General features: G+C 40.5%; 1 protein-coding gene and 1 long non-coding RNA gene across 5 annotated transcripts; one reads left to right on the top strand and one right to left on the bottom strand.

The window, feature by feature from the left end:
• Positions 1-24: 24 nt before the first annotated feature.
• Positions 25-24,433, bottom strand: NFE2L3 (NFE2 like bZIP transcription factor 3). Of its 4 annotated transcripts, none has more exons than XM_058830849.1 (4): positions 24,342-24,433; positions 11,599-11,703; positions 10,666-10,749; positions 25-7,614 (listed from the first exon to the last, which is right to left on the bottom strand). In XM_058830849.1, the coding sequence occupies exons 1-4, from the start codon at positions 24,348-24,350 to the stop codon at positions 6,403-6,405; spliced, it is 1,410 nt and encodes a 469-aa protein (XP_058686832.1). In that variant the 5' UTR covers positions 24,351-24,433; the 3' UTR covers positions 25-6,402. The 4 variants fall into 4 exon arrangements, with proteins under 4 accessions (XP_058686832.1, XP_058686831.1, XP_058686834.1 ...); XM_058830848.1 differs by lacking the exon at positions 24,342-24,433 and adding an exon at positions 12,124-13,978; XM_058830851.1 differs by lacking the exon at positions 10,666-10,749.
• On the top strand, positions 8,440-11,752 carry LOC131575413 (uncharacterized). The gene is made up of 3 exons (XR_009276795.1): positions 8,440-10,509; positions 10,672-11,001; positions 11,632-11,752. It is a non-coding gene; the product is annotated as an uncharacterized LOC131575413 (long non-coding RNA).
• Positions 24,434-25,217: the final 784 nt, after the last annotated feature.

Below are 25,217 nucleotides of genomic sequence, written 5' to 3'. Positions count from 1 at the left end.
GAATTTAAAACAGAATCAGTTTGACACGTGTTCATGGAACTTGTTTCTCTGACCATGGGCATCTGTTCTCTTTTGGGAGAAACAGTGCTGCAAATTTGAAGTGCTGATATCTGTGCTGTTGGACACAAGTGCTTAAAAGTAGCTTTTTTTTTGGCTGTGTTTTATATTACCTACTTGCCTGTTAACAAAACTATGACCTAAGTCAGTTTGTCAGATGCAATAGGACAAGAGCTTTATCCTTTTCACTTTTAAAGAGCTTTTAGCATGAAGACAGACAGACCTGCTGTACAAAACTCTATTACCCATAGGTGCATCTGGGGGCAGAAGAAAAATACCAAAACAAAAAATGCCAAACCAAATGAAACTACTAAAACAAACACCAAGTGTGAGCTTGGGAAAGCTTCAGTTGGAGAGTGTATCTTGAGGTTATACTATTTTAACATTTATCTTCATGCATGGTTTATTCAAAACTTGAAATTTATATGCTTTGGCAGAATCATCGTGTCTTTAACCTTTATAATACTGTTTAAGGATTCACATAAAATTTTTTTCTGTTTAAGTTGAACTTTGAAATACTTGCATAGGTGACCGGTGGGCTGCAACGGAAGCAGAAAATGAAGATGCACAAATCTCCTTTACTTTCTTCTTTCCAACAGAATGACCAGATCATAAGGAATTTGCCTTCTTTCCTATAACTTAGATGTAGTTGATGGAAGTTTTTTCTTTACAGTTGCCAAGTCCACATTCATACACCATTTTAAAGAACTAACAAAACCACTTCAAAAGGCAGTAATTATTTTTCTGTTTAAAATACTATTTCCGTAGTTTAGCAACAAGGTTTAAAATCTACTTCAGTTGAGCATGGTTTCCATAATGAGTACTGTCTCATTTTGATCTGTTGGCACTGAGGGAAGGGAGTATACAGGGGGGACAGCACTGCACAAGAGTGAAGTTACTGGATATTTAAAGTTGAGGTTTGAAAACCTGGTGTGTGTATTTTAAGTTTCCTGACGTCCTACTGTTGAACTTCCACAGCTTTTCTCTTGATGTGGTCTTAAAGTTAAGGCATGTGACAGTCAACAATGTTCACCAATGAATGTGGTGAGGGAGGTCACGCTTCTGAGTCAGCCTGATACTGGGAGTTTTTAGCAACTTCAAATAAAAGCAGTATTGTGTGGGCAGTCCCTGGTCATCAATTTGTAGGCAATGTATTCTTTTTATCAAGTAGGATTTTGTCACTACAGACTTTGTCTTCCAAGGAAGTGTAACATTACAGTGTTTGCAGGTACTAACAACTGAGGATCAGGTTGTCAGTACTAGGTCCAGCTTTCCCCCAGTGAACACTTTGCACAGCAAACTGAGGGAAGAAAAAAACAACACAACTTGTTGATAACTGGTGTGTGAGCCAAAGACCACTCAAAAATAGTATGACTTGTATTTATAAAATGATGGTGAAAAAAGGTCAGTAGTAGGGTTCTGGCCACTCAGACTTTGTGTTACTTACAATGAAAGTTGAATTTTACTTCTGTTGTGCTGCAGGTGCTAAAAAACATTAAAGAAAATGTGAACAATTGCTGTTACACTGTGAAATGAACAGGACTTGAACTTTATGATGTGTAGGAAAGACTGTATTCTTTTAGTATGATGATGAATGTACATGATCTCTTGGTGATGAAATACCACTTCTGGGAGAGAAAACCCAAGCCCCAGAAATGGATCTGAAATTTCAAACCGTTATCAGCTGAGGTTGTTTTGGCAGCTCTGGACCTCATTGGTGAAGGTTCATTTGCTGGGAATATATTGGGGCTGTACATTCCCTGCAGGTTTAGTGTTCATTTTTGAAGCAGAGTGTGTGATGCAGGTGGAACCCTGTAGTAGTGCTGTTGCTTCTTTTCTGCCTAAGGGAGATGGCTGTTCCTCTTCAGCCATGTTTTTTCAACCATACCATTCAGTGTGTCTAGGAATGCATAGGAGTGTCATATGGAAGGGTTTGCCAAGGTAATGATCCATTTTGCCAGAAGTAATGTCCCTTTTCATGGTCATGTTTTTGCTTTGCAGCTACTGTTGGTTTGTGTTGCACAGAAATTTTGTCAGGAGTTACTCCAGTTAATGGAGTAAGAACTGGTTTGTCTATCAGCAGTAAAATAAACAGTGTATAAATACTTGTGTGACTTGCCTGACAGAGTGCTATGAATATATTAGGTCAACAGTGTTTGGGGACCTCACAAACTAGCTTGTGTGACCTCCCATGCTGCTCCACTGTACAAAAAAGGGTGACAGGGGGAAAGTCCTAGGAAATTGCTGTTACCAGCACTCTTCCCTCCCCCTTGCTTGGTTCATTTTGGGGCATTCTTGAATGAAAATGGGTGATGGACATCAGAATTCTAGTAGCTGTGCAGCAGGTGTCAAGTTGCAGTACTTCATGAGGTACACTACAGTAGTAAGACTTCACCTGGTTACATCTGCCATCTCTATTTGGTTTCCATAATAAAAGAGTTTTTCCACTACACCCTGCTGTCGAGTGTCCTGTTGCCTCATTTATAGGTCTCTGCCATCTCTGTCCTCAAGATTGTTAGAGCTGTACTTACTCTCAGAGAAAGAACTAATGTGTGTGTGTGTGTTTTGGGACAAAGATTGACAGGTTGATACTCAAGAAGTGCTTTGTCCTTTCCTCATTGAAGTTTTTTCTGGTTCCCCATCTAAAACTAGATTGTAAGCTCTTGAGCAGGAACATCCTTAGCTTGTAAAGTTTGGCGTTGTAAAAAGCCAGAACTATTGAATAAAATGTAAAACCTAAAACATTAATTTAAAGCTGTACTTTACTGTATTGGTCATTCTCAAAGTGCATGTAGTGTTTTAGCAAAATGCTGTCTGTTCTGGGTGTGCTTGTTTGCAGGATGCCTTTATAGGACTGTCCAGCCTTATACGTCAGAAAAAGTGCAATGGGGGTTGCAGTTTGATGGAGTACTTGGCTTGCATTTGTTACTGGTGGATGTTTCTCCAGAACAGGTGTGAATCTTGGCCAGCAGGTAACATCTTGCTGCGATCAGTAATGGGAATACAGTATATGTGCACAGTCACAGGCACACCACCCAGTTTTTCCTTTTACTTAATCTGACCTTCCCTAACTTCTTGCAGATAAGCTCTTATTAAAAATAGAAAAATGTAGTTTACCACTGAAGTGTTACAGACTACTTAAAAGCTTTGCCATGGGAACAGTATTTTAATGATTTCTCCCCCTTCTGTATTTCTGTTTTTTGATGTCAACAGCTGTCTATAATCATCAGGTTAGTGGTTTCCTCGCTATAATTAAAAAGTGTTTTCAGCCTAACATCAGACCTGTGTTTCAGAGTAGTATTAAGGTAAGATACAGCTGTAATGGCTTAGTCACATCTGGCTCCAGAGTAGGATACCACATGGTTTCTTTTCATGCACTAAAGTTCCTGAGTTGTACACTTGAGATTTTGATTTTGTGAAAATTTAGGATCTGTCAATAATAAAGCCAAGACAGACTTCAGCAGTCGGGTGTTATCCACATTTTACAACCCTTTCAGTAACAACTTTCGTCGATCAGTCCTGTTTACCTGAAAAGTTCAAAAATAGAGTGTTTTGGTATAGAGGTTGCAAATACGGTCTAAGGCTAGTACATAAGCTTCAGGCTGTCTATCCTAACCACACATCATTTGAGGACATGAAACTATAAAGCATAGCCAAGACCAGGCAATGTTTGGGGATTTTTGTTTGGTGTGGATTTTTTTTTGTGTGTGTTTGGTAATTTTCTTTAAACACATGCTAGCTGCAGAAAAGGAAGACACTTCAACAGCTTTTAGATGAAATACAAGTATATACTCCAATTAAAAAACAGGATATTGGTCTGAACTCTACCTATGGTTTTGTCCTGTGGGCAGGTAGCTGATGGTTTGAAAAAATACACATCCATACATAACACTCATTGTGTCATCAATATTGTTGCAGTCCATCCACAACTAGAATTTCATCTCCAGAGTTCTTGTGGGGGTAGAGTTGCTTGTTGGGTTCTGAGGAACTGAGGTTCATCAACTTGGTAAAGACACAGTTACTGGGCAATAATGACAGTTGAATTAGCTGAGGGCAGTTCATAATCCTTTACAATCTGCAAATTGACAGGTAAGGGAATGGGATTGGGGCTGATGTCTTCAATGGATCAGTTGGAGTAAGAGGCTTTCCACTGGGATTGTGTTGTGAAAGGGTTACAGTACGCTTTATTTTTGGCATGGGCCAAAATTTATCTGTTTCCCAATTTGATATGTACAATACTCCATTAACAGCTGGCCTTACAAAAATCCACAGAGCTCACCTGCCATTGCTAGTGAAGGAGTGGGCACCAAAAAGGCTTTTTTTTTCTCTTGTCCCCATGAGAGGCTCTAAAACAGAAATACTTGGCTTTCTGGATTTCTCAGTTACGAGCCTCATCTAGTAGCTAGCAGAATTTAGGCACATGGGCAGTGAAGTAGGTTTAAAGACCTCATCCTGCAGAGGGTAAGTGCATGGATTTTAAAATGTTTATGATGTCATTTAATCTATTATGATCATGCTGATTTGAATATGTACTTGTTTCCCCCTACAAAGAGAAATAAAGTTCACAGTTCATCATATGTAGTATCTGACACCTATTGCATGTTTTGATTGAAGTTTGTGGTCTAGCCAGTAGACAAATTCCATGTGAATACGAGGTGGGACACCTGTATCTCATACTTAACCAACAACAAGAAATTGCATGGCCTCAATCATGAGACTTTCTGCTATGAATTTGTACTTAGCAATTTGAGGCTGTGGTGAAACCAGTAAAGAACACGTGCACATATTTATTTGAAGAAATCTTTTAATAGAAAATGCTGAGAAAATTGTTCAAATAGGCTGATTTCATTGTTGATAGTTCAGTGCACTTGTCACTACCTTAGGGCTCCCTTTTTAGAAAACACCACTTAATCTTACCAATTTTTACAGACGTGTGCAAGCATCCAATGTGACTTCCATGCTAGTGGCAGTTTGTTTCTTCAGTAGGTATTATTTGGCATTTAACCTTGTATGTGTAGTTTTTACATGTTTGGTACAAGTGATTTTGAAGGTACCTGAATGCTCTGTTGTCATCATACCATGATTAATAAGAAATTTTTAAGTAAAGTGAACAAAAAGTATTTGTTGTTATCTAGACACTAATAGTAGTAGTTATTTTCATCATAATATACCTCAACACTCCTTTATCATTCATTACAGGCCTTTTAGGCCATCTCTTTTGCAGACCTTTTTCACGCTGTAAAACAGTAAAGGATAGGATGTTGAAAGTACATGAGTGAATAAAACCTCTTTTTAATAGCACAGATAAATGTCAAACCAAAAAAAAATCTTCAAAAAAGATTTGGAGCACTAGCAAAGTGTAACCTCATAATTACAAGTATAGATAAATAGTAATTTGGTTCCATTTAATTTAAAGACTAGGTAAAATGTATATTATAAGAAATTAAATCTGGGACATTAAAGACGCTTTAAAAATACTAGTTAAAAAAGCCACAGAGAAAAACCTCTAGTACTTCTTTAGGAAGGTGTCAAAATGGGAGGAAAAGAGAAGGTACACAAGTAAGTATCACAGTCACTAGGAAACTGAACAGGAACTCCACCATTGGGCATTTTTGTGGAAGAAAGTTGAGAATGATTCAGTTGCGGAGGATGAAGGTAAGACAGGATTGAATCAGACACTATTTTTCAGCATCTGTTTGCAGACTGAGTGTATGAGTTGTAAAATTAAGTGGCAGATTATCTTTGGTGTTACTATGGTGAAAGTAGTGAGGAAAAATGCAGTAGCCCCCTGGGCTGCTCTCCTAAGGAAAACTAGGAAAAGCAGAGCTATTCTGAATAAATGCAAAGCATGCAGTTATCTCTTGAGCTGATGGAAAACCACAGTGAATTTAAGCTGAAGATGCACTAGAACTATATTTTTTCTTTCAGTGCTAGAGAATAAAGTAAGGTCATTTTCTGTATAAAGAATCAAGTATTCAAGACTAAAACATTATCCTGCATGTGTAACAATCTAAAGTTGAGTTTTATCCCTCACTAATGTTCTTCCCCTCTGCCCCCATTACCAGTAACTAAATTCCTAGTTTTAACACAGGTCTGTAAAGCTACACTACACTGATGGTCTAGTTCCTTTAAGTCTAAAACTAAACAGATATCCTCATCTAGAGGCCTCAGCTTCTGGACCTTCTAATAGATCACAGCTGGTTGGGTTTGCCAGACCCTTCAACACAGAGTGTTTCTCCTCAAGTGTAGTTGAACTGCTGTAATCACTGACCTTTAGTCTTCTCTCAAGTATTCTTATCATTCTTTCAGGCGAAATAAAGGTGATTTAGGTGATCTCCAGTCATTTTACTTTTGTTTCTGCTCTTTTCTGTTATCTTGTTTCTGTTCAGATTTGGCCAAGTGCTTGGGCATTATGAAAACACTACCACTGCTACTGCAATGAATGACATATTGGCACGGGTTAACAGGTCTACCCTGGTCATCCCTCAGCTTGCTGAAAATTTCATGGTACAAGTAGTTTAATTTTTGCTTTATCTGGTTGATAGATTTGCTACACTGGGAGTGCTCCTTTTTAAGGGTCTCCTTTTGTGTTTGGAGGTTACACACATCTTCTTCCAAGTTAAGAATTGCATTCAGTTTGCGTTTACGACATTTTTGTGCAGCTACTTTGTTTTTTCCTCTTCGTCTGATGTCACGCAGAAGTGATACCTGAGTTTCTGTTAGCTGGTTCTTTGCTAGCATGGCATTGAAAGAGTCAACAGACATGCTCGCAATTTCATCAACTGAAAATGGTATTCTCAGAGCTTTTGCACGACATTCATCTCTGCTCTGGTTTGTAGCAGCAGAATTGTGGCACCTATCCTTCACTTCGTTTGATTTCTTCATCCACATCTGTTGATGATGCTGTGGAGTGGATGCTGTTTGATTTGGCAGCTGATTGTATGTGTGATTTTGAAGAAACTGCTGAAGTGTGGCTTCTGCAGAACACTCTGTATCACCCGGATATTCCATGTGGCTGTGCTTAATGTTTTCTTGGCAGTGGCCACCAACAGCTCCTAAGCCATGTGAAGGAACAGCTTTAACACCACTGCTGTACCCAACAGAATCTTCACAGCAGATTGAATAAGAGGTGGTACAGTGATTTGAATTCAAAGATGGTCCCAAATCTGAGCCAGGCTCTTCAAACATCTGAGAAACTTCTATAGGACTAAAGCCTTCCTCCAAAGCCAAAGACATGAGCTTAATTTCATCAAAATTATCATCATGGGCTGTTAGATTTCTAATGTCAGCAGCTGAAAACAGCCCTGTCAAATTTGACCCATGAAACAGTGATTCTGGATTTGTGATATCAGAGCTTGATTGAGGAAAGAACTCTTGCCTTTGTAAATGTCTTGGTTTTGAATTTAATTGAGTGGGGTAGTCTGTTCCTAGTAGCATGCCATCAGAAGGACCAAAACTGTTCTGAAGTGTCTGGGTCAAATTTATATTGTGGTCTGAGGATGATGGGTCTTGGCCTTTACTAGAAGTAGCAACTTGTGTATCTTCCAGTAAGTTCACCTAAAAGATGAAAGCAGGGGAGGGAAATGGGATCTTTCATAAAATGAATGCTTCTACATCCCTTGCCTACACAGTCACAATCAATTTGTTTGTCAATATTCCGCTACTTGATTCTATTAAAGCCAAATTTTTGTACATAAAGCTCCTCTTCTAGCTATTTGTAATGCTGTTTCCCATCTGTAAAAAGCATAATCTGTATTGGCACATGGCAAAAGGAAGCAGGAAGGGTGCAGAACTGACTGAAGGGAGAAGGACTTGCAAAGGACAGTGTGGGACTGATGAGGATTGAGAGGTAAAAACATGACTATTGCCAAGCATACAAACTATGGCCTACATATGTTATGTCTGATCTGGTTTAAGAAAAACGTCCTTCTAGGAGGAGTGGTAATGACCCTTTCCTGGTAGTGGTATTGATGATTCTCTTAGGTTGCAATGCAAGATGTAAGCAAACGTAAAGGTTTTAACCATCTGTTAAAACCAGGCGGGGCAGTGTTCCTTATCTCTTCCACAACTCACCCTCCCTCCAAGGGAGAATCTTCTTTTAATGGGCCATTGAGTCTCACTGCATGGCTGATAAAATTACATCATCCCACTGGGAGATGCTCCACCCAGCATTCCTACCTGGATATAGTCTGAGATTTGGAACACCACAGTCAGCCTTTTCCCACTGGATTCCCAGAGGAAGAGCAGACCATGCTACATCACCACTGGACCTTCAGAGGAAAACTACAGCCTTCCACAGGATCACTGCTTCAACAGTGACTGCAGCCACCACTTAATTGGACTGCTAGCAACACCCTGACCAGCATGGTGTCAGGTTGTATTCTGACTCTGTCAGTGGTTTTTGTACTACTGCATTTTAATTTTCCTATTAAGTTGTAGTTTTTTTATTTATACAAATAAGTAAAGAACTGTTATTCCTACTCCCATATCTTTGCCTGAGAGCCCCTTAATTATAAAATTATAATAATTTGGAGGGAAGAGGTTTACATTTTCCATTTCAAGGGAGGCTCCTGCCTTCCTCAGCAGACACCTGTCTTTTCAAACCAAGACAATGATTCAAAGGTGAGCTGGTTCAAGGTGCTAAAGTGTTGGAAAATGAACTTTTAAAGAAGATAAGTAGCTCATTTGCAGAAGTTAACCAGTAGGGAAAGTGAAGAAAAGAGGAGTGGAAGACAGGAACATTAAGACTGTGCTGTTGCAGTCTGACTACTCATTTCACAGTTTATGAAGTTTGCAGGCCTGTGATGTGCCACATTTGGTTTAGTTCCATTTAACAACGGTCTACTGCATCCAAAACTCAGCTGAAATATTTCACTGATCAGTTTGGAATAACACTTCCCCCACCAAGTCATACCTTTTGTGGATGTCTTGACTTTAAATTACTACTCGGTTTTTTTACAAAACCAAGGCTGATATATGATGCCTTGGCCCTGATGTTCAAACAATAAACTGGACTGGTAATTCTGTAGGTAGCACTAAGGCCCACCTTTTGTGGACCTGAGTTAAAGTTGTTGGGTCTTAGAAGCACAAAGCCACAGTCCAAGGTTATGTTGAGTGCTTGCTGACAAGCAGAGCAGTCATAAAATAGATGGATACAAAGTACTTGAGAATGTAAATTTATCAAGTAGGAAATGCATAGGATTCCTCCCACTAAAGTTGAGTGTCCTTTACTGAGTTTCAGGAAAGGACTTTCTGATTGCTATTCAGTGAACAGACTACGTCAAAAGCACTTTCCTCAGGGAAGGAATGATGTACCGTAAGGAACAGAACATCAGTTCTCTATTATGCTTACTGGGAGCTCAGGTAACAGAAGGTCTTGCCTTATTTCTGCTATGGAGTTACCCTGTATTAGAGCACCTGCAGTCTGTGAGATAGAGATTCTATTTTCAACTAATCCCTTGAAAAGAACAATTCTTAGTAAGTCAGCTATCAAAATATCCCACTCACTGTGAAGACTTGATACTTGGCAGAAACAATCAATCCATATTTAACAGATAGATTGTCACAAGATGGCAGTGCATAAATAACGTTAAATAAAATATACAGTATGTTACTGTGTATTGTAATAGCTGCATAAAGTCTACAGCCGAATTCCTTTCAGATTTTGAGAACAGAGAAAACTAAACTGATGAACTTCTACACCTTGTTAGTGTGCAATCCATTTCCAGAGCTGAACAGAAGAGGAAGCAGATTTATGGGCTAGAAGGTACTATCTAAGCTACAGATTCCCAAAACCAGATAAGCATGAAGTTATATGGAAAATGCTAATGGCCCCAGAAAAGGATCCTATGATGGGAAGTGTATGTAAGATGCCCTTAAGTATTGCAAAAAAGAAATGTAGGGAGTAGCTTCATGGTCAGTGGTTGAAGCTATGAGCAGTGGGAGAGGAGGGAGACTTCAATTATGATAACAAACATTTTTTGTGAACACAGGCACACAGAAAGTAAAATACAGTATCAGAGGGCCACAAGATTAAAAAAAAACAACCAAAACAACCCAAACCACAAAATGGGTTTACTGCTACTGCTGACTGATCTGATCTGCAGCGAAGATGATCTGTTGTTCTTGAGAGTAGTAACCCTGCAAGCACTTGACCCAATATTTATGACAAATGTAATCTTTCACCACAAATGCCCAACAGCTGCTCCTGTTTAATAAATCAGGGTTGTTGTACAGAAACACACCAAGAGCTGCTGCATAAATACAAACTGGTATTAAGTTTCAGAAAGACAACTATTAGTTGAACTAATTGAGTTGTCCAGTGGCTCCATCCAACCAGATCACAGTAAAGACACAGCTTTTACACCAGACAAGTTGCTGGGGAAAATTTTTAAAGTAGAGCCAATGAGAGCTGCTGTAAAAGGTGGATAGTAGCATCTTTAGCAGTTTCAGGTAAGTTTTACTACATTGATTTGCTAATATATTGCCAGAGTGGGTGGGGTAAGCTGTGGTTATTTGATAAAACAGAGTAACTGCTGACTGCATTCCAATCTATCTGCAATAGATTTTCTGTTTTATAAATACAGATTCCTATATTTTCTCATTTACCTCTAGCATGTTTTCCACCTGTGATGACAGAAGCTGTAAATAGCCCTCTAAGGAGAGAAGGGAATCTACATGGTTGCTGTTCCTCTGTGACAAAAGAAAGAGAAACACGGTGTAAAGCAGTTATTTTATGTAAAAGGAGGTAAAAATCAAAGTCTGAGAGACACAGAGCACAGTGCAATACTGCTGCTGACCACCATCAAGTCTTCATACTGATGGAAGATGACACATTAGCAAGAGCAGAACAGCTCCAGGGCTTGAGCAGCCTTACCATGCCTGCAACAGCAGAAGTGGGCTTTCCTCTGAAGCTGTACCTCTCCACCAGTGCAGAAAAACCAGGTATTTTTTCAAAGCCAAACTATCAGGGGAGTGGCAAACAGAGAGGCTGGCAAGACACCTGGATCAGATGTTCTCAACTCTCACAAGGTCTCAAGAAAATTGAGTGCCCTTTTCATTGTAACTCTTAGAGAAAACAAAACTGAAGAGTCCAGTGTGCCAAATGTAATTCTGCATCTGAGCATCAAGCTTTACATAAAGGGTGAGAGCAGTATTTAATTTAACATCCGTGTCTCTAGTGTTTGTAGGCAAAAACATCCTTGCCCACAAGCACACCACCTTCATAATGGAGAAAATAAACCCAAATTAAGAAATTATTAGTTGCAAGTGTTTTCTGTAAACTTGTGAATATCTCAACTACTCAAAAAATAGTGAGGGATTGAGGGAAGAAGGCAATTTTCAAAATAGTGTACAAGGGAAACATTCACAAAGCATTGTCTGGAATGAGCATTCCTTTCCTGCCCTGGCAAGGAACACTTCAAATAAAAAAAGGAAAATTATTCCTTTCAAAACCTTTCACTATTATTTATCTTAGTGATTTCTATATACTCCCTCACTTTCTCTTCTTTTTTCTCTTCTTCCCTTTTTTTCATCACTTACTTGATTTATGTCTTTCTCTTCTTCTTCTTGCAGTTCCAACTGATCCTCTCCTTGAGGTGGACAGCAGTCACCTAAAGCTCCCTGACATGCTTTCAGGTCAACATCCTGAAGACACAAATATAATGGTTCTATTACACAGCATGCCATCAAAATTATTCTTTAAAATGCACTTTTTTCCCTCCAGTGACAGAATTCCAAATAAAATAATGCACTGAACAGGTCATGTGGATGAACTGAGTGTGTAGACTTTGGGGGCAGAATAAGACCAGTGTCAGCTCAGGGAAGAAGCCACCACCTCCTGTTTTGGTGCCCAGGCACTGAACCCATCTGCAGTAGAAATGGACACTGGAAACCAATTTTTCTAAACCAGACAAAGAACCATGATGTGAATTCATGAAAAGTATGGACTATCAATGTCTTTTGGAAGTCATTTCACAACAACATATCCAAGCCAGATAAATAATCAGTGGTGGAATATTAAAATAGGCAATTATACATGTCCAGTTAGCAAAATCCCTTGCTTACCTGTATTGTAATAGCAACTCTGTTTCCCATCACTTCCATGTAGACATTACCCATTTTCATTTATCCAAATGATGGAATTTTTAATCTCCATTGATGAGATTGTTCAAATTTAGTGGCCTCAGAAGCAATTTTCAAGTTTTATTTTATCTATATTCATATCATCAGACTTTTTCATTGTTTATTATATAGGGCTGGAGCATTGCTAGAGTAAGAAGGAATCATTGCTAATTCCTATTTTTATAAAGTATTTATATTTAAAAGTACTTTGATATTTCAGCTTTTACAGGGTGAGTCTGTGTTTTTAAAATGTGAAACTCAGTGGAATAGCAGCTAGGAAGCCAAGTGTCCACACTGCATTAGTTCCAGATATTCCCAGCAAAATGCTATGGCAGGAGCAGAAAAGAAGTTTTCAACAGCAGCAAACATAGAGTATTCGGTTCTAAAAACCTCAAGAAACAATTTACAGGTTTGTTATGAAAGCATAAACTACATAAAACCTGCAATTGTATTAGTTAGCAAAATGTATAAAAGTTTTTAAATTGCTCCTTCATACAAAACACATTAAAAAGTAAATATAAAAAGTTTAAAATTAGGACTCTGGAGTAAAATTAATCTCAAAACAAATTAATATTATTTTCAACTTTGTACATTCTACTTAAATATTTTAAAATATGAAAACTAATTTTATTTTGAACTAATTTTTTTTGTTTGCTTTCAATTTTTCTGTACTTTCTTTTCAAGATTGGAAGAGAACGTTAGCTTTATAAATGCCATTTGTAAAAGCAAATAGGTCTACAGGGTCCTCATCTGTCACTCTGATATAAGACTGAAGAGTTTCCTTCAATGAGGCCTAATGCAGTTTCTACTCATTAGAAATTATATTCCAATACATTATGTCTTCTCTGTCAGCTGCATCTGGAAATGACCAGATGATTTTTTACTGCCAAATACAAAAAAACCCTAATTTACTTGCCTAAAAACAGACATACATACACAAAACAACAAAAACAACAAAACAAACCCCCTAACCAACTGTTCTCTCTACGCAGTTAAACAGGAGAGGGCATTTACTATACAAGACACTGAGAACACGTTAAGTAGCTACTTGCAAACACTTAAATGTGTCCAGTGGAGCAGATCACAGGCATGAAGTTACTCTCATACTTATGTGCTTGCACGATCAGGGCTTGGCTTTAATTTTACAGAGAACCAACTGTTATAAATCTATATTGTGATATTGGCTTTTGCAAGTATTAAGATGAATATTATATGTTAAATACTTTTTGGCTATGTATGTACTTTTTTTCTTGCTAACAAGTTCTAAGCTTAAAGGCATCTCCTAAGTACAAGCAAGGAAACCGCAGAGGGCAAAGACAGTGGGGCCCAAGCTGTTGTCAGTGGAAGAACAATAGAGCCCAAGTTGTTATCTGAATCCAAGATCAGGCCGTCGGCAGGAGGGGGGAAAGATATGAAGCCCAGCTGCCCTCAAAGGAAGGATGAGGGGCCCAGACTGTTATCAACACTGACCATTTGCAGAAGAAAGGAAACCAGACTAAAAATAATGTTGGTCAGCAAGAATAATGATGACCAGCAGAAATAATGATTGTCAGCAAAAGTAAAAACTATACAGATCATGTTCTAAATAGGTGGAACCAAGGAGGGGACATGCTAAATACTTGTTGAAAAAGTTTGAATATGTATTAAACCCTCACAGCAGGAGGGGATAAAAAAAGTGTTCCCCAGATACCAGGTGTGCTCTTGGCAGCGCACCAAGGCACCCGGCCGTTTTAACCCTTTGCGTTATTTCCTTTGTCTCCTAATTGTCTTTTTGTTTATATTAAACTTTTTATAATTTATTAAGTGAATCTCGTTTTTAATACAACCTAACACTTGTTATTTAATGTGATCTGTTAGTATTCTAATTAATAAAATTAATGATTATCAAAAGTGAATAAGAAGTCAAGGATGACTGCTATTAAAGACCATAAGCAGCTCCTCTGGAGCCAAGTGGCCTGGAAAGCTGCTGCTGTGGCAGAGCATTCAGCTCCTGGATAACACAGCAAATTCATTGCTCTACTGGCTGCAGAAGAGGCAAATGCAGGAAATAGCTAGAAATGTGGTATTTATCATGTGACGCCTCAAAAAACAAGCTGCAGGAACTGGGTTTGTATACAGAAGGTGCATGAGTCACAACTTGATTTTTCCTTTTAAAATTTCCAGGGGTATAAACCTATTCCCCTGTCAGCGAAAAGAAAGGCTTGGGGTAGCTTTAGAAAGAGGCCATGGTGTGTCCTACAGATAATTTAAAATCCTCACAGTTCAACTTCCTTAGAGTGGAAATCTGACTGCAGATGATGCTGGTCTGCTAAAGTCTACGATAGAGATGGTCCTTCCCCAAACCATTCTGAGGACAACTAAATTTCTGACGTACCTGATGGGATATCTCCTTTCTGAAGGGAAACTAAATGCTCCTGAAGCTCACAGAATTTTTTGAAAACTGTCTTGTATTAATTTCCTCAAGATGTCAAAGGTAACTGAATTTTAAGGTCTTTTCTTATCAATATATAAAACGGTTGACTGCTAAGGAAATGGAGAATATTTCCGACTACAAATTTTGGAATTTATCTGGAGTCTGCATTCATTTTTATGTATCTTTTAAGAAAAAAATGTATCTATTTTCTCTACTCAGCCATAGATGGTGTCATGGTACCCACAGTTTCCAGGCTGAGCCACCAACTGTACTACAGGATCACAAACCATTTTGCCTGAAGGACTCTTGGCCTGCAGCACAGAAAGGAGCTCAGAACCTCCCTCTGATCATTAGTACCTCTGTTCCATTCACATCAGCAGGAGCTCTGTGCAGTGGTGAAGAGAGAGAAGCAGGGTCTCACATTTGCAGTCATGTCCATTCCCTGTAGCTTACCGAAGGGAATGTGTCGTCTTTTCTGACTGAGCTTAGTAATGCTGCACTGTGTGGCTCTGAAAATCAGTTTTACTAACACCATTTCTTGCTCTGGCAGGTGATATTAAAATATACTCATGGCTGCTTAGAGCAATTATTACTGCACTAAGTTTTCCATCCTTTGAAAAAACCTGTTTTCATCACTACCAGAGCACTTGCTGAAGGATCCTGGCCCTGTAGACAGGTTTTCACAACAGTGGTGGTATAGATACAGCACATGTAAGATATTTCACATCACAGATTTTCACCTATGGGATCATTTCAGCGAAACTCTCTATACAGCAATCAACCAGAACCTTTTCACCTTCGTTTCTCTGTTTTGTCTTTTCACAAAAATCCCCTAGATTATGCTGATAAAGGTTTATGCTCTTTATTACACTTTGCACCAGCCTGTTAGTTTTCCTCAGTGATGAAGAATGACTGAACAGCAAAGCTCAACAACAGAATGCTTCCTTCCATACCTGTTTTATCAGTTGGGACTGACTGCTGGACTACTGCTATGGGGAAAATAGGAGGGGTGTCTCCCAAAGAAACAGCCACACTATGTTCTTGAACAAGGCATTTCATTAAAGATACCTTAATTCTACCGACTGGACATATACCTAATGACAAAAGCTTTATTACAGAGTCTGGATATTTATCTAATGACAAGAAGGATTAGGTGTAGATACTATTTACTCAGCCCTGTGCTGCCACATTCAGTGTTTCTGTCCTTCCCATCCTTAGTTTGCAAGAAGGGTAGCAGAAAAAACGGTAATTGAGTTACAGTCATACCACTGAGCCAAAGAAATCAGGATAGCATGTGATTGTCTCTGTATAGAGAAAAAGACTTAATTTTTGCTGATTGTAGAAGACTTAACAATACCACCAAACCCATCTATTGCAGCAGCCTTTCCATTTCTACCACTGGAGGGTGTGGAAGTTCATGCCTCCAACAGTAGGCTGTTTCCAAACGGTAAACTGCAACCCTACCTGAGGGCAGCTTTCAATTTGCATTTGGAAAGACTTCTGTGCAAGCACAAAGCCAGACAGTTACACTAAAATTCTCACCATAAAATAATAAAAAAAATAAAACCCCAAGTATCTGAAATTTTCATCTTGCTTCTGCCACTTAATAGTTTCAGTTGCATTAAAATACACAGTCTGAGTATGATTTACCAAATTATCCACCAGCTTTGTATGTGAAAGGCTGGGCTCTAACCGTGCACCTGCCCTTTCCCTAAGGTACAGCTTACCACAGGTCAGCTACAGGCTTCAGTTTGTCAGCCTTTGGAATATGAAAAATAGTAGTTTATGTAAAATCTGCTACTTAAGGAGGGCCAAGAATCAATGTGGGAGAGAGAGAAAATATGGCTTTGTGGGTGGCCTGGCCTACACTTAATTGGAAGCATGCTGCCTGCTCTGGCAGGTTTCCAGAGTTTCTTACTCTATGTTAAAAATAGAGCCTTCAGTTTCCAATTAAGTAAATCAGAGTATTGATCTCAACAAGAACTGGGTGTACTGTACATCACACTATCCCTCCACATACCCCCTCCCCTTGCTTCCTTACATCCATGTCTTATCTGCTGTCCCTAAAAAAATGCACAGGGAGCAGAACCTGTAATGACAGCAAAATACAAAAATGTCTACTGTGATGTATTGTATTGGATGGGTGAAGAAGATCCCTCTGAAGGAGCAGCAGAAAGCACAATCAATCTGTTTTTGACTATTGATCTGTGTGCTGTTGGCACACAGGACTAAAACTACACAACCCAGGGCTACAAGTGCACACAAATACTTGAACTAGCTCTGGAGCAACAGAAAGGTCTTGCTGGAAGAGAGCAGACAGGGTGGCTTGCCTGGGTGCACAGGCAGCACTGAGAGGCAGGGGGTACCTGCCCCTGGAAAGCTGTTTCACTGCAGTCAGACTTGTGAGTTACCACTACAAATATCCCAGTGCTGGAGCAGAAGTACATGACCACAATTATTTGCAAGAGAACATAATTTTTTGGTGCTGATTACTCATGTATCCTGTTCATGTGCTATCTTCTAATTACTCTATACTATGATCTCTTTATTTCAGTTAAGTTTTAAGCTGCTCTATTGATGTCATTAACCTTTGAGATGGTTTTCTACAATCTCTTGTCCCTTCTCCATTACTAACTGCACTTCTCTGTAGAACTAGCCCTCCACTTGTTATTTGCTGAAAAGATGTGTCACACACTCTATACCACATTGAATAATTAAGTAGCATTTCCAGAATAGAATCATAGAATTGTTTGTGTTGGAATGATCCTTTAAGTTTGCACAATACCAAGAGAAGTTAAGTAAAACAGCTAGTAATGTAACCAGTAGTTTCACTTTACTACTTGGTAGGATTAAATACAATTAATAATTAAATATAATGATGTGTATCTGATATCATTCAGCTCTAATTTTAGTGATCTTGCTCTTTGCCTGTGTACTTTAAAGATATGATAATCATCATACAAACTGATATCTACTTGTTAAGAAAAAAAGAAAGAAAAATATTTATTGCTGTTTCTCTATATTCACAATAAGCCCTAAAACATCCTGAAAACACCAGAACAGAAGAGTATTTTTTGAATTGCAGCCAAGGTTTAGGATGTGTAGAGGGTAGAATGGTGGATGGAAACACCAAATATCAAAGTAACTTCCATGTTATATATGGCTAGGCTTAAAAGATGACAATAAACCATGCTACCTAAGCAGTGCAATTGAGTAAATCAAATGGTTCATAGTTGGGACTCCAAATGTGGCACCTGTCAAACACTTACAATGTATTAACTCTAAATCCTAATAATGCCATCTGGGCTGCAACCAGACACTCCCTGTGGGAGCCCTCCTGTGTGCTGCAGTGAGATGATAGCACCTCTCCAGCCACATGCATTTCAGGGCTTTAGACAGCATGGGCCAGCTGTGTCAGCTATTACAAAACACACATACTGCGTGCACTCCGTTCCAACACAAAATTAACACCAACCTACTCCCCAGATGGAGGCAGAGACAGGTACACATTAAAGACACAGAGACCAACAGTGTTGTCATTGATTTCAATTAAAACATCAGTTTTCATGCTGAAAATAGCTCAATATCCTCTTCAAAACTAGCTTTTAAAACCACTTCTAACATGTACACCAAACAGGTGCACACTCCAACCTTTTGGTCCTATGCAGTTGTTTTTCACCAGAAACTGATTTCATTGTAATGACAGACAACATAGAGAATTGAAATTTTCAGTTCCCCTTGATGCTGCTAAATAGAGCTTAAAGACTAACTAGCAAAGTAGATAAAAGAATGCAAAAGAAGACACACAGGATGTAGCTGTAACCAGTGCATAAACAGATAATGAGGAATATAGTGGCTTTTGTGGCAAATCCATCTAACAGGAAGCAACAGCACATGCCCAAAGGCAAGCTCAAAGTAAGGTCACCTGTCACACTGGGGGCACTCAAGTGAGTATGATCACCAGAGACCCCTTCAGACAATCCTGTAGGACCATAAAAGGACTTCCAGTAAGAGGCACATGCATGCAATCTAGTTCTAGGAAAAGTGATGTTTATGTATCAGCTAGGAAGTACACTTTAGTGAATATGTATGGTCTTGATGGAATGAATACCTTGTTGTAAAGTTTCACAGTACACCTGATTAGAGGAGATATCCTCCCGTGTGTTCAGTGCACTGAGAATAAAGAATGCCTTTTTCTAATACCTCAAATTGTGTTTGAAAGTTTGTTTTTTGCCCAACTTCGGTATCAGTAAAGTATGCAATATCCCTGAGAGTAAATGTGATGAGGATAATTAAATTAATTCAGTCACTCTTCCAGACTGAGCACAGTAAAAAACCCCAAACCAAACCCAAAACCTCTTTCTGTGCCTCTGGTGCCCCAAGATGCTTTCTTTTGTGGTCAGTGAACTACTTGACATCAGAGTTCTGTAAGACACCTCCCTCCCTTTCTGCTCTACCTTTGCCATAGAGTGGTTGTATACCCTCACTGGTATATGATGTAGTCAATACTGAATAAAGACACTCAGGGACCACCATTTCATATAAAACTGTCCGCAATTCACTTACGGATGTCTTCCTTTTGAGTCCTCCCAGGAAAACATAGTTTCTCAGGTATTCAACTTATCCAACTCCCAGCTTTTCCAAGCTACCAGCCTCTTTGCAACACCAAATGCCTGCCAACTCTCAGCTCTGAATAGGGAGCACTGTTAAAAGTCACAGCCTGATACTTCAGAAGCTCCTCAGGGATTTGAGTATCTTCACCTTCCCTCTGACCCTCACCTGTAATTCCCTTTCTATTTTCCACATTTACCACACTCTAATTCTTCCTCCTTTATGCCTGATATTCCTCTCATCTACTCTCACATGCACTTTTCATGCACCCCTTGCACTGGGAATACCCTGGCCACTCTCCAGAGAGCAGGAAAACGCTGGTATAAGTCAGCCCTGCACCGCAACTCCAACTTCCTCTAACACCCTTCCTGAACACTCCCTTGACTAGGCTTTTTCAAACCCTTGCAAGACTAAGTTTGAGGTTCCTCTCTTACGCTACCTCTTTCTGAAACACCATGAAGTCCTTCCCCTGCCTCCTTAAGGTGAGTTCTGGCTAAAAGGTAAGGGCCATTCACAAGCAGGGACCCAATCCATTTATCTATTTCCAGTTATCTGTCTCTCCACAGCAATACTGCTCAATGAATTAAAAAGAAAAAAAGAATATAATAATTTGAAATATGTTCTGTAAGTTAAGCAAACAGCTTCAGTGGGAAGTTCTCAAATGGTCTAGAGAAAAGCCTTTGGAGAAAAACTTTCAGAGAAAAGCCTATCTGGTTCCTTCTTAACTTTCACTTTACCAAACTTCGATACTCACCAAGAAAAAAAATCCGTAATTCAAATTATTCTCACTCAATATAAATACTTCAAATGGTGTTAAAAATCTAGGATGGATTCCCCCCTTCCAGTGCTTTAATACCATAAAACTCTGCCTCTGATGGTGTTCAAAGTGTGCTTGTATGAGGTTTTACATAACCTCAAACTGCCCTTTCTAAAAAGTAACATAGAGATAACAGTACAAACAATACAAATTATTCACTGTGCACCTTCTTCCTTAAATTCTATAATTCATAAACAACAGCAATGTTATGCTGTTAATTATTAATTAGAGCAGGTGTTGTTTAATCAAGTGCAGGAATTCAGCTCTTGGGAAGGGCCCCAAAGATCTGTTGAAAGAATGTAATACATTCAGATAAAACAAACCTATTTGACTTGTATGGGGGCAGAACCTTCCTTTTTATCTGTCCCATCCCGAGCTGGAGCTTGCTTCACATGGAGTGCAATGACCCAGCACAGCAACTCCTGCTCTCATCCAGGCACTGCCTCTTCTGCTGGCATGGGCAGCATCAGTGCCTGGGGTTCATGTGATTTGGAACAAACATTTTAATTGTAATGTCATGTAATGTAAGATTAACACAGAAAAAAGCTGAAGAGCTATACAGTCCATTCTTGCTAATCTAAATATTTTCCCATGTATATTCCGTAAAAGATAAAGAAATCATTGAGTTTTTAAATTCCCTTTCTTCAAATGTCTACATACATACATACATAAACACATACTTGCACACATAAAATATTGATATACAAAAAAGAAAGGGGAAAAAAACATTCACTGAATCAAGTAGAGCAGTCCGGAACCCTTGCAAGACCTTCAGCTAAGACACTGCTGCGTGACAAGCTTCTCGAGACTTTCTCTATTTGGGAATACTATTACCACACACATAGGATGATGCCACATCTTGCAGCACTGAGGCCTCCCATTTCCCCACACACAGGTTTTAAGGTGCTTTGGAAAATGTGTCTCATTCATTTTTCATATGGACTTAGGGCTTAGTGTAAGAGCTTCCAGAAGTGTTGCTGAGGCAGTGTTACATTGAGAAGCCTAAGGAAAATGCAGCTGGCAGACTGGGGCATGGAATGTAACCCAAGTTATATGCCTGTAGAATGGCTTCTCCCTTTTCCCCACCAATATAAGACCTATACTCAGTGTCAGCTACTTGTCTTTCCCCCTGCTTCCCCTTTTTTTTTTCCTCTTTCTGAACTTAAAACTTCAAAATGCACACAGCCACACAGTGCCTCTATATTTCAGTTTTAGTTTTCCTTAAAATAAGCTATTTCCATGAGCAATCTAACAATACTTTTCAAGCACATTGGGGAAAAATAAACAGATATGCCCAACTTTAACTGTATGAGTAATTCAATGTGGCCTACTCAATGTGACTTATTTGTGTGAGTAGGTTTGAGTAGGACAAAAAAAGTTAGGTACCCTGTTTTCAACAGGGGATGTCAGCATTCAAACAGGTGCTGAATATTAAGGAGCAAGTGGTGTTCTCACTACAAGCACTTTCTTAAAAAAAACGCAAACAAAATCAACCAGGACTGCAATTCCTTTTTCCAGCAAACTGAGAAGAGAAAGACTAGGTGCAGTACAAACACTGTTGGATCTGGGGAAAAAAATAAGTAGCATGAGAAATAATCACCCCAAAGAAAAGACCTGTCTCACTCTCAGGCTTTTTATCTATTTCCTTAGCAAACATGCCCACTGGAGCTTGAACTCTTGGTCTCAGGTGTTCTGCAAAGAGGTAGAGCCTGAATCGCCACCTTTCACTACTACAGAAATCAATCCATTTCCTTGCATGAACAAATGCATGTTTTTCAAATAGTTGTCCAAAGTAAATGTTTATTTATTTTTCACTTATTTTCCTCTAAACTCATGGTTCTCAGGGAGCTTAGTCTCAATCTTAAACATCCCTGAGAACAAAATCTATAAGCTTTGATTCTGCAGCTGACCCAGATCAGAGCAGTGCAGAGGTATTAAACTAATACCCTAAGCCTTAGGACACATCTACCAACACCTGCTCTGACCTGCTGTAGGGGATGCAGCACAGGCAGTAGGGACAGTACAGAACTTGGAACACAAAACCTTTTTTAATGTAGTCTCTGCAGGGGTACAAACCTTGTTCTTATTACACACATCCATCTAAGAAAATGTGTTGCAAGACACTGAGATAGTATGATTATTTTCTCCATTAAAGGGTGTATTTCAGAGGAAATCAATTTTGCTGTTTTTATTACTAAGGCGATAAAATATTGTGGGGTTTACATTTCATCAGCAAGCCTATGTTTGATTACAAAAACAATCAGAAGGAAATAGTTTGCTGGGAATAGAGTGAATACAAAGGTTAGGGCTGACCCCAGACTGATGGCCAGCAAGCTGAGTGTAAGATCCCACCTATTCACTTTATTCCTTGTCGAAACCAAAGTGCTCAGGCTGTTCTAGAACCTCATCTTAGCATAGAGCAGAAAAACAGGCACACCCCTGCAGTTTAGCAGGCTCCAACAGCATGCTTTGGCCACTGAATTAATTTTCATCTGCAGCTGTCTTCAAGAGTAGTTTTAAGTACCAGATCTCAAATGGACAAGGACCAACAGCTTGCACTGTGTTGCCAGCAATGTTCTCAGCAGGGACTGGAGTCCAATGAATAAAATCAATCCAGGGATGGCTAAATCGAGCTGCAAACTTTTCATGATGCCACTCAGTACCAGAGGAAAAAACCCAAATACTTCCATCTGTTTACATAGACTTCTTGTCCTGATCTAGTGTTGAGAAAATAAATGCTAAAAATAGCTCAGATCTATTTTTACAAAAGGCAAATTGAAGGTTATAAATCAGCTGAACCACTCTGGAATCCATTATACTATTACAATAACATTTTGACAGCGTAAGTAGACTCAGTCAAAGCTACCAAAGATCACCTTAAAAACAGAGATCTACTTTTTGATCTGTGTTTCATGTTTTGGACCTTCCCTGCTTCAAAAGATGTCCAGTGGAAAAGACATGAGGGTTTCCAGACAGATGGAAACCTCTACGCTTTATTTCAAGAACCGAACAATGCCTTATCTTGCTCCAATCATTATTTCACTTAAATACATTGTGCTAAAGAGAGAGGGCCAGGCTTACATTTAGCAAAGAAAGGAATCATCTTCTCTCCACATAAAAGAGTCATCCCTTATAGTCAGGGTGTTGAAATTAGTTTTGCAACTACTTTACAAAAATAACTAAGTTAACAAATGGGGAAATAGGGAAAAAGAAAAAAAAAAGAAAAGAAAATTTAAATAGAAAAATAAAATCTACCATGCTCGACAAACTATACAATTAACAGTTGATGCTGGTCCACTAATTCACAAAAAGAACCAGGTATTCACAATTGTTCAAAACCAACTTGAAAAATGTTGATAATTCAACTTGGTATTTCAAAATGTAATGAACATCAGAGTCACAAGCCCACCGTCTTGGCATTCCTGTACCTTCTGTATCCACAAAGCGCACCACAAAAGTCCCAGATCATAAACTACGCAGGAGACAATGAAACTCTATTCCCAATAGCAATTTAACTGGGAAAAGCCGGCCCCGCAGCTGAGTGGCTTGGCTAATCTTGGAGCTACAGCTGTGCACAGCTCTTCAGCTCTGTGCAGGACGGCACAGAGTGGGCACAAGGCGACAGAAGCGCAGCACGGACTGCACGAGGCGCGAATAAATAGGGAACCTGGCGATGGCTGCTGGGGTTATTGCTTCAGCGGGAGTTTTGAAACTGCCGCGCTGATAATGGAGGGCAGATAAAAGGAGCCCGGAGGTTTGCCCTAGCACAGTAAGACCCTCTACGTGTAAGAAATGTTCCTGACAAGTGTAGTTACCGCACTACGGCGCACACCTGTGCCCAGGTGAAGAGTGCACCATGTGAAACGCTCCGAAGAAGCTGCATTTCTGCAGCTGCGTGATATTCTTAAGAAGCCCACAAGAAGAAAACCCACAAGAGGCGATGCCGGAGGAAATGCCAAGCAGAACCGTCCGTCCTGGCCTTACAGCCCTAGCTGGCAGGTGGCAGCGGCGCTGGGCCCCGGGGTGTGCCCGGGCCAGGGCAGCTCTGCGGGCTGACCCCGCTCCGGTGAGGGGAGGCTCCGCGGCAGCCCGGCCCCGCCGCTCGGTGCTTTGGCTCCCGCCGCTCGGGACACGGGCAGGGCACGGGCCAGCCCCGCACACCCTCGGGGCTGTGTGCCCCTCCCGGCCTTTTTTCTTTTCTTTACGGGACGGTGCCCGGCTCAGAAAAGCGTCCTCCTCCGCGTCCCCACCGCTCGCCCCCCTCGCTCGGCCTAGGCGGCTCCGGGACCGCCCGGCCGGGGCCGCCCGCGCCTCCCTTACCTCCGCCATGGGACAGCCGCCTCCGCCGGAGCCGCTGCCGGCTCATCCTCCTCCCGCGGCGGGGCGGGGGACGGCTCCACCCGGGCGGGGCGGGCGGGGCCGGGGCAGCGGGCCCGCGGCCTCTGGTGCTCGGTGCCCCATGGCTGCCCGGCACAGGGCACACGGGGTGCGTGTGCTCGGGGGGACGCGGACCGCAGCCCCAGCTCCGCGGCTCCACAGCTGCAAAGCCACCCCCGTTCCTCTCGCCGCCGCCGCCCCGGCCCTTCCCGCGGACGGGAGGCGGCGCCGGGGCGGGACGGGGACACCCCGGCCCCGGGATCCCACCTGTGTGCCGGGGGCAGGAACAGCATGCGGTTGCTGAAGCGAGCTGGAAATAAAGAGGAGTCACAAGAGGCAGGAGGCGGAAGGAAATTTAAAAATAAAAAGCTAAGAGGTTCTCCACAACCCCCGGTCAATAGAATCTCCAAGTAAAATTACAGGATGCAGGGTTTAACTACAATCAACCTGCTGCTTAAGTATCTCTTCGGTGGCTTTTCTTTACCACCTATTGAAATGCGTTTTCCTCGGCACATCTACTCAGCACTACAGGAACTTACTCTCGCACATGCTCTAGCATATATATATGCTATATTTTCAATTTGTCTTCTCTCTGTCCTCTGAAAAGGTTTCTTATCACTTAGCATCGCTTCTACTTATCTGAGCGTTTCAGACTTGTTTTTTGCACAGCGTTAGGCTGTTCGGGCAGACCCTGGAAGTGTCACTTCTCCAGTGATAACTCTGTGTGTAGCGGGTGCAGTTTCTCAATTTTGCTGTTATCACAGATGACATTTCCCTTTTTTTGTGGGGTCCAGTGTGGTACCGCCCTATGAGTGTATT

Source organism: Poecile atricapillus, chromosome 2 (genome assembly GCF_030490865.1).
Source record: "Poecile atricapillus isolate bPoeAtr1 chromosome 2, bPoeAtr1.hap1, whole genome shotgun sequence".
Lineage (NCBI taxonomy): Eukaryota > Metazoa > Chordata > Aves > Passeriformes > Paridae > Poecile > Poecile atricapillus.
This window is presented reverse-complemented; position numbering and strand designations above follow the sequence as displayed.

Coding starts and splice junctions, on each gene's coding strand:
- NFE2L3 (XM_058830848.1), bottom strand. CDS start 12,183: ATGAAAATGGGTAATGTCTACATGGAAGTGATGGGAAACAGAGTTGCT. Junction 11,704..12,123: donor GAGTTGCTATTACAATACAG/GTAAGCAAGGGA, acceptor TTGTGTCTTCAG/GATGTTGACCTGAAAGCATG. Junction 7,615..10,665: donor AGGTGGAAAACATGCTAGAG/GTAAATGAGAAA, acceptor TTCATCTTTTAG/GTGAACTTACTGGAAGATAC.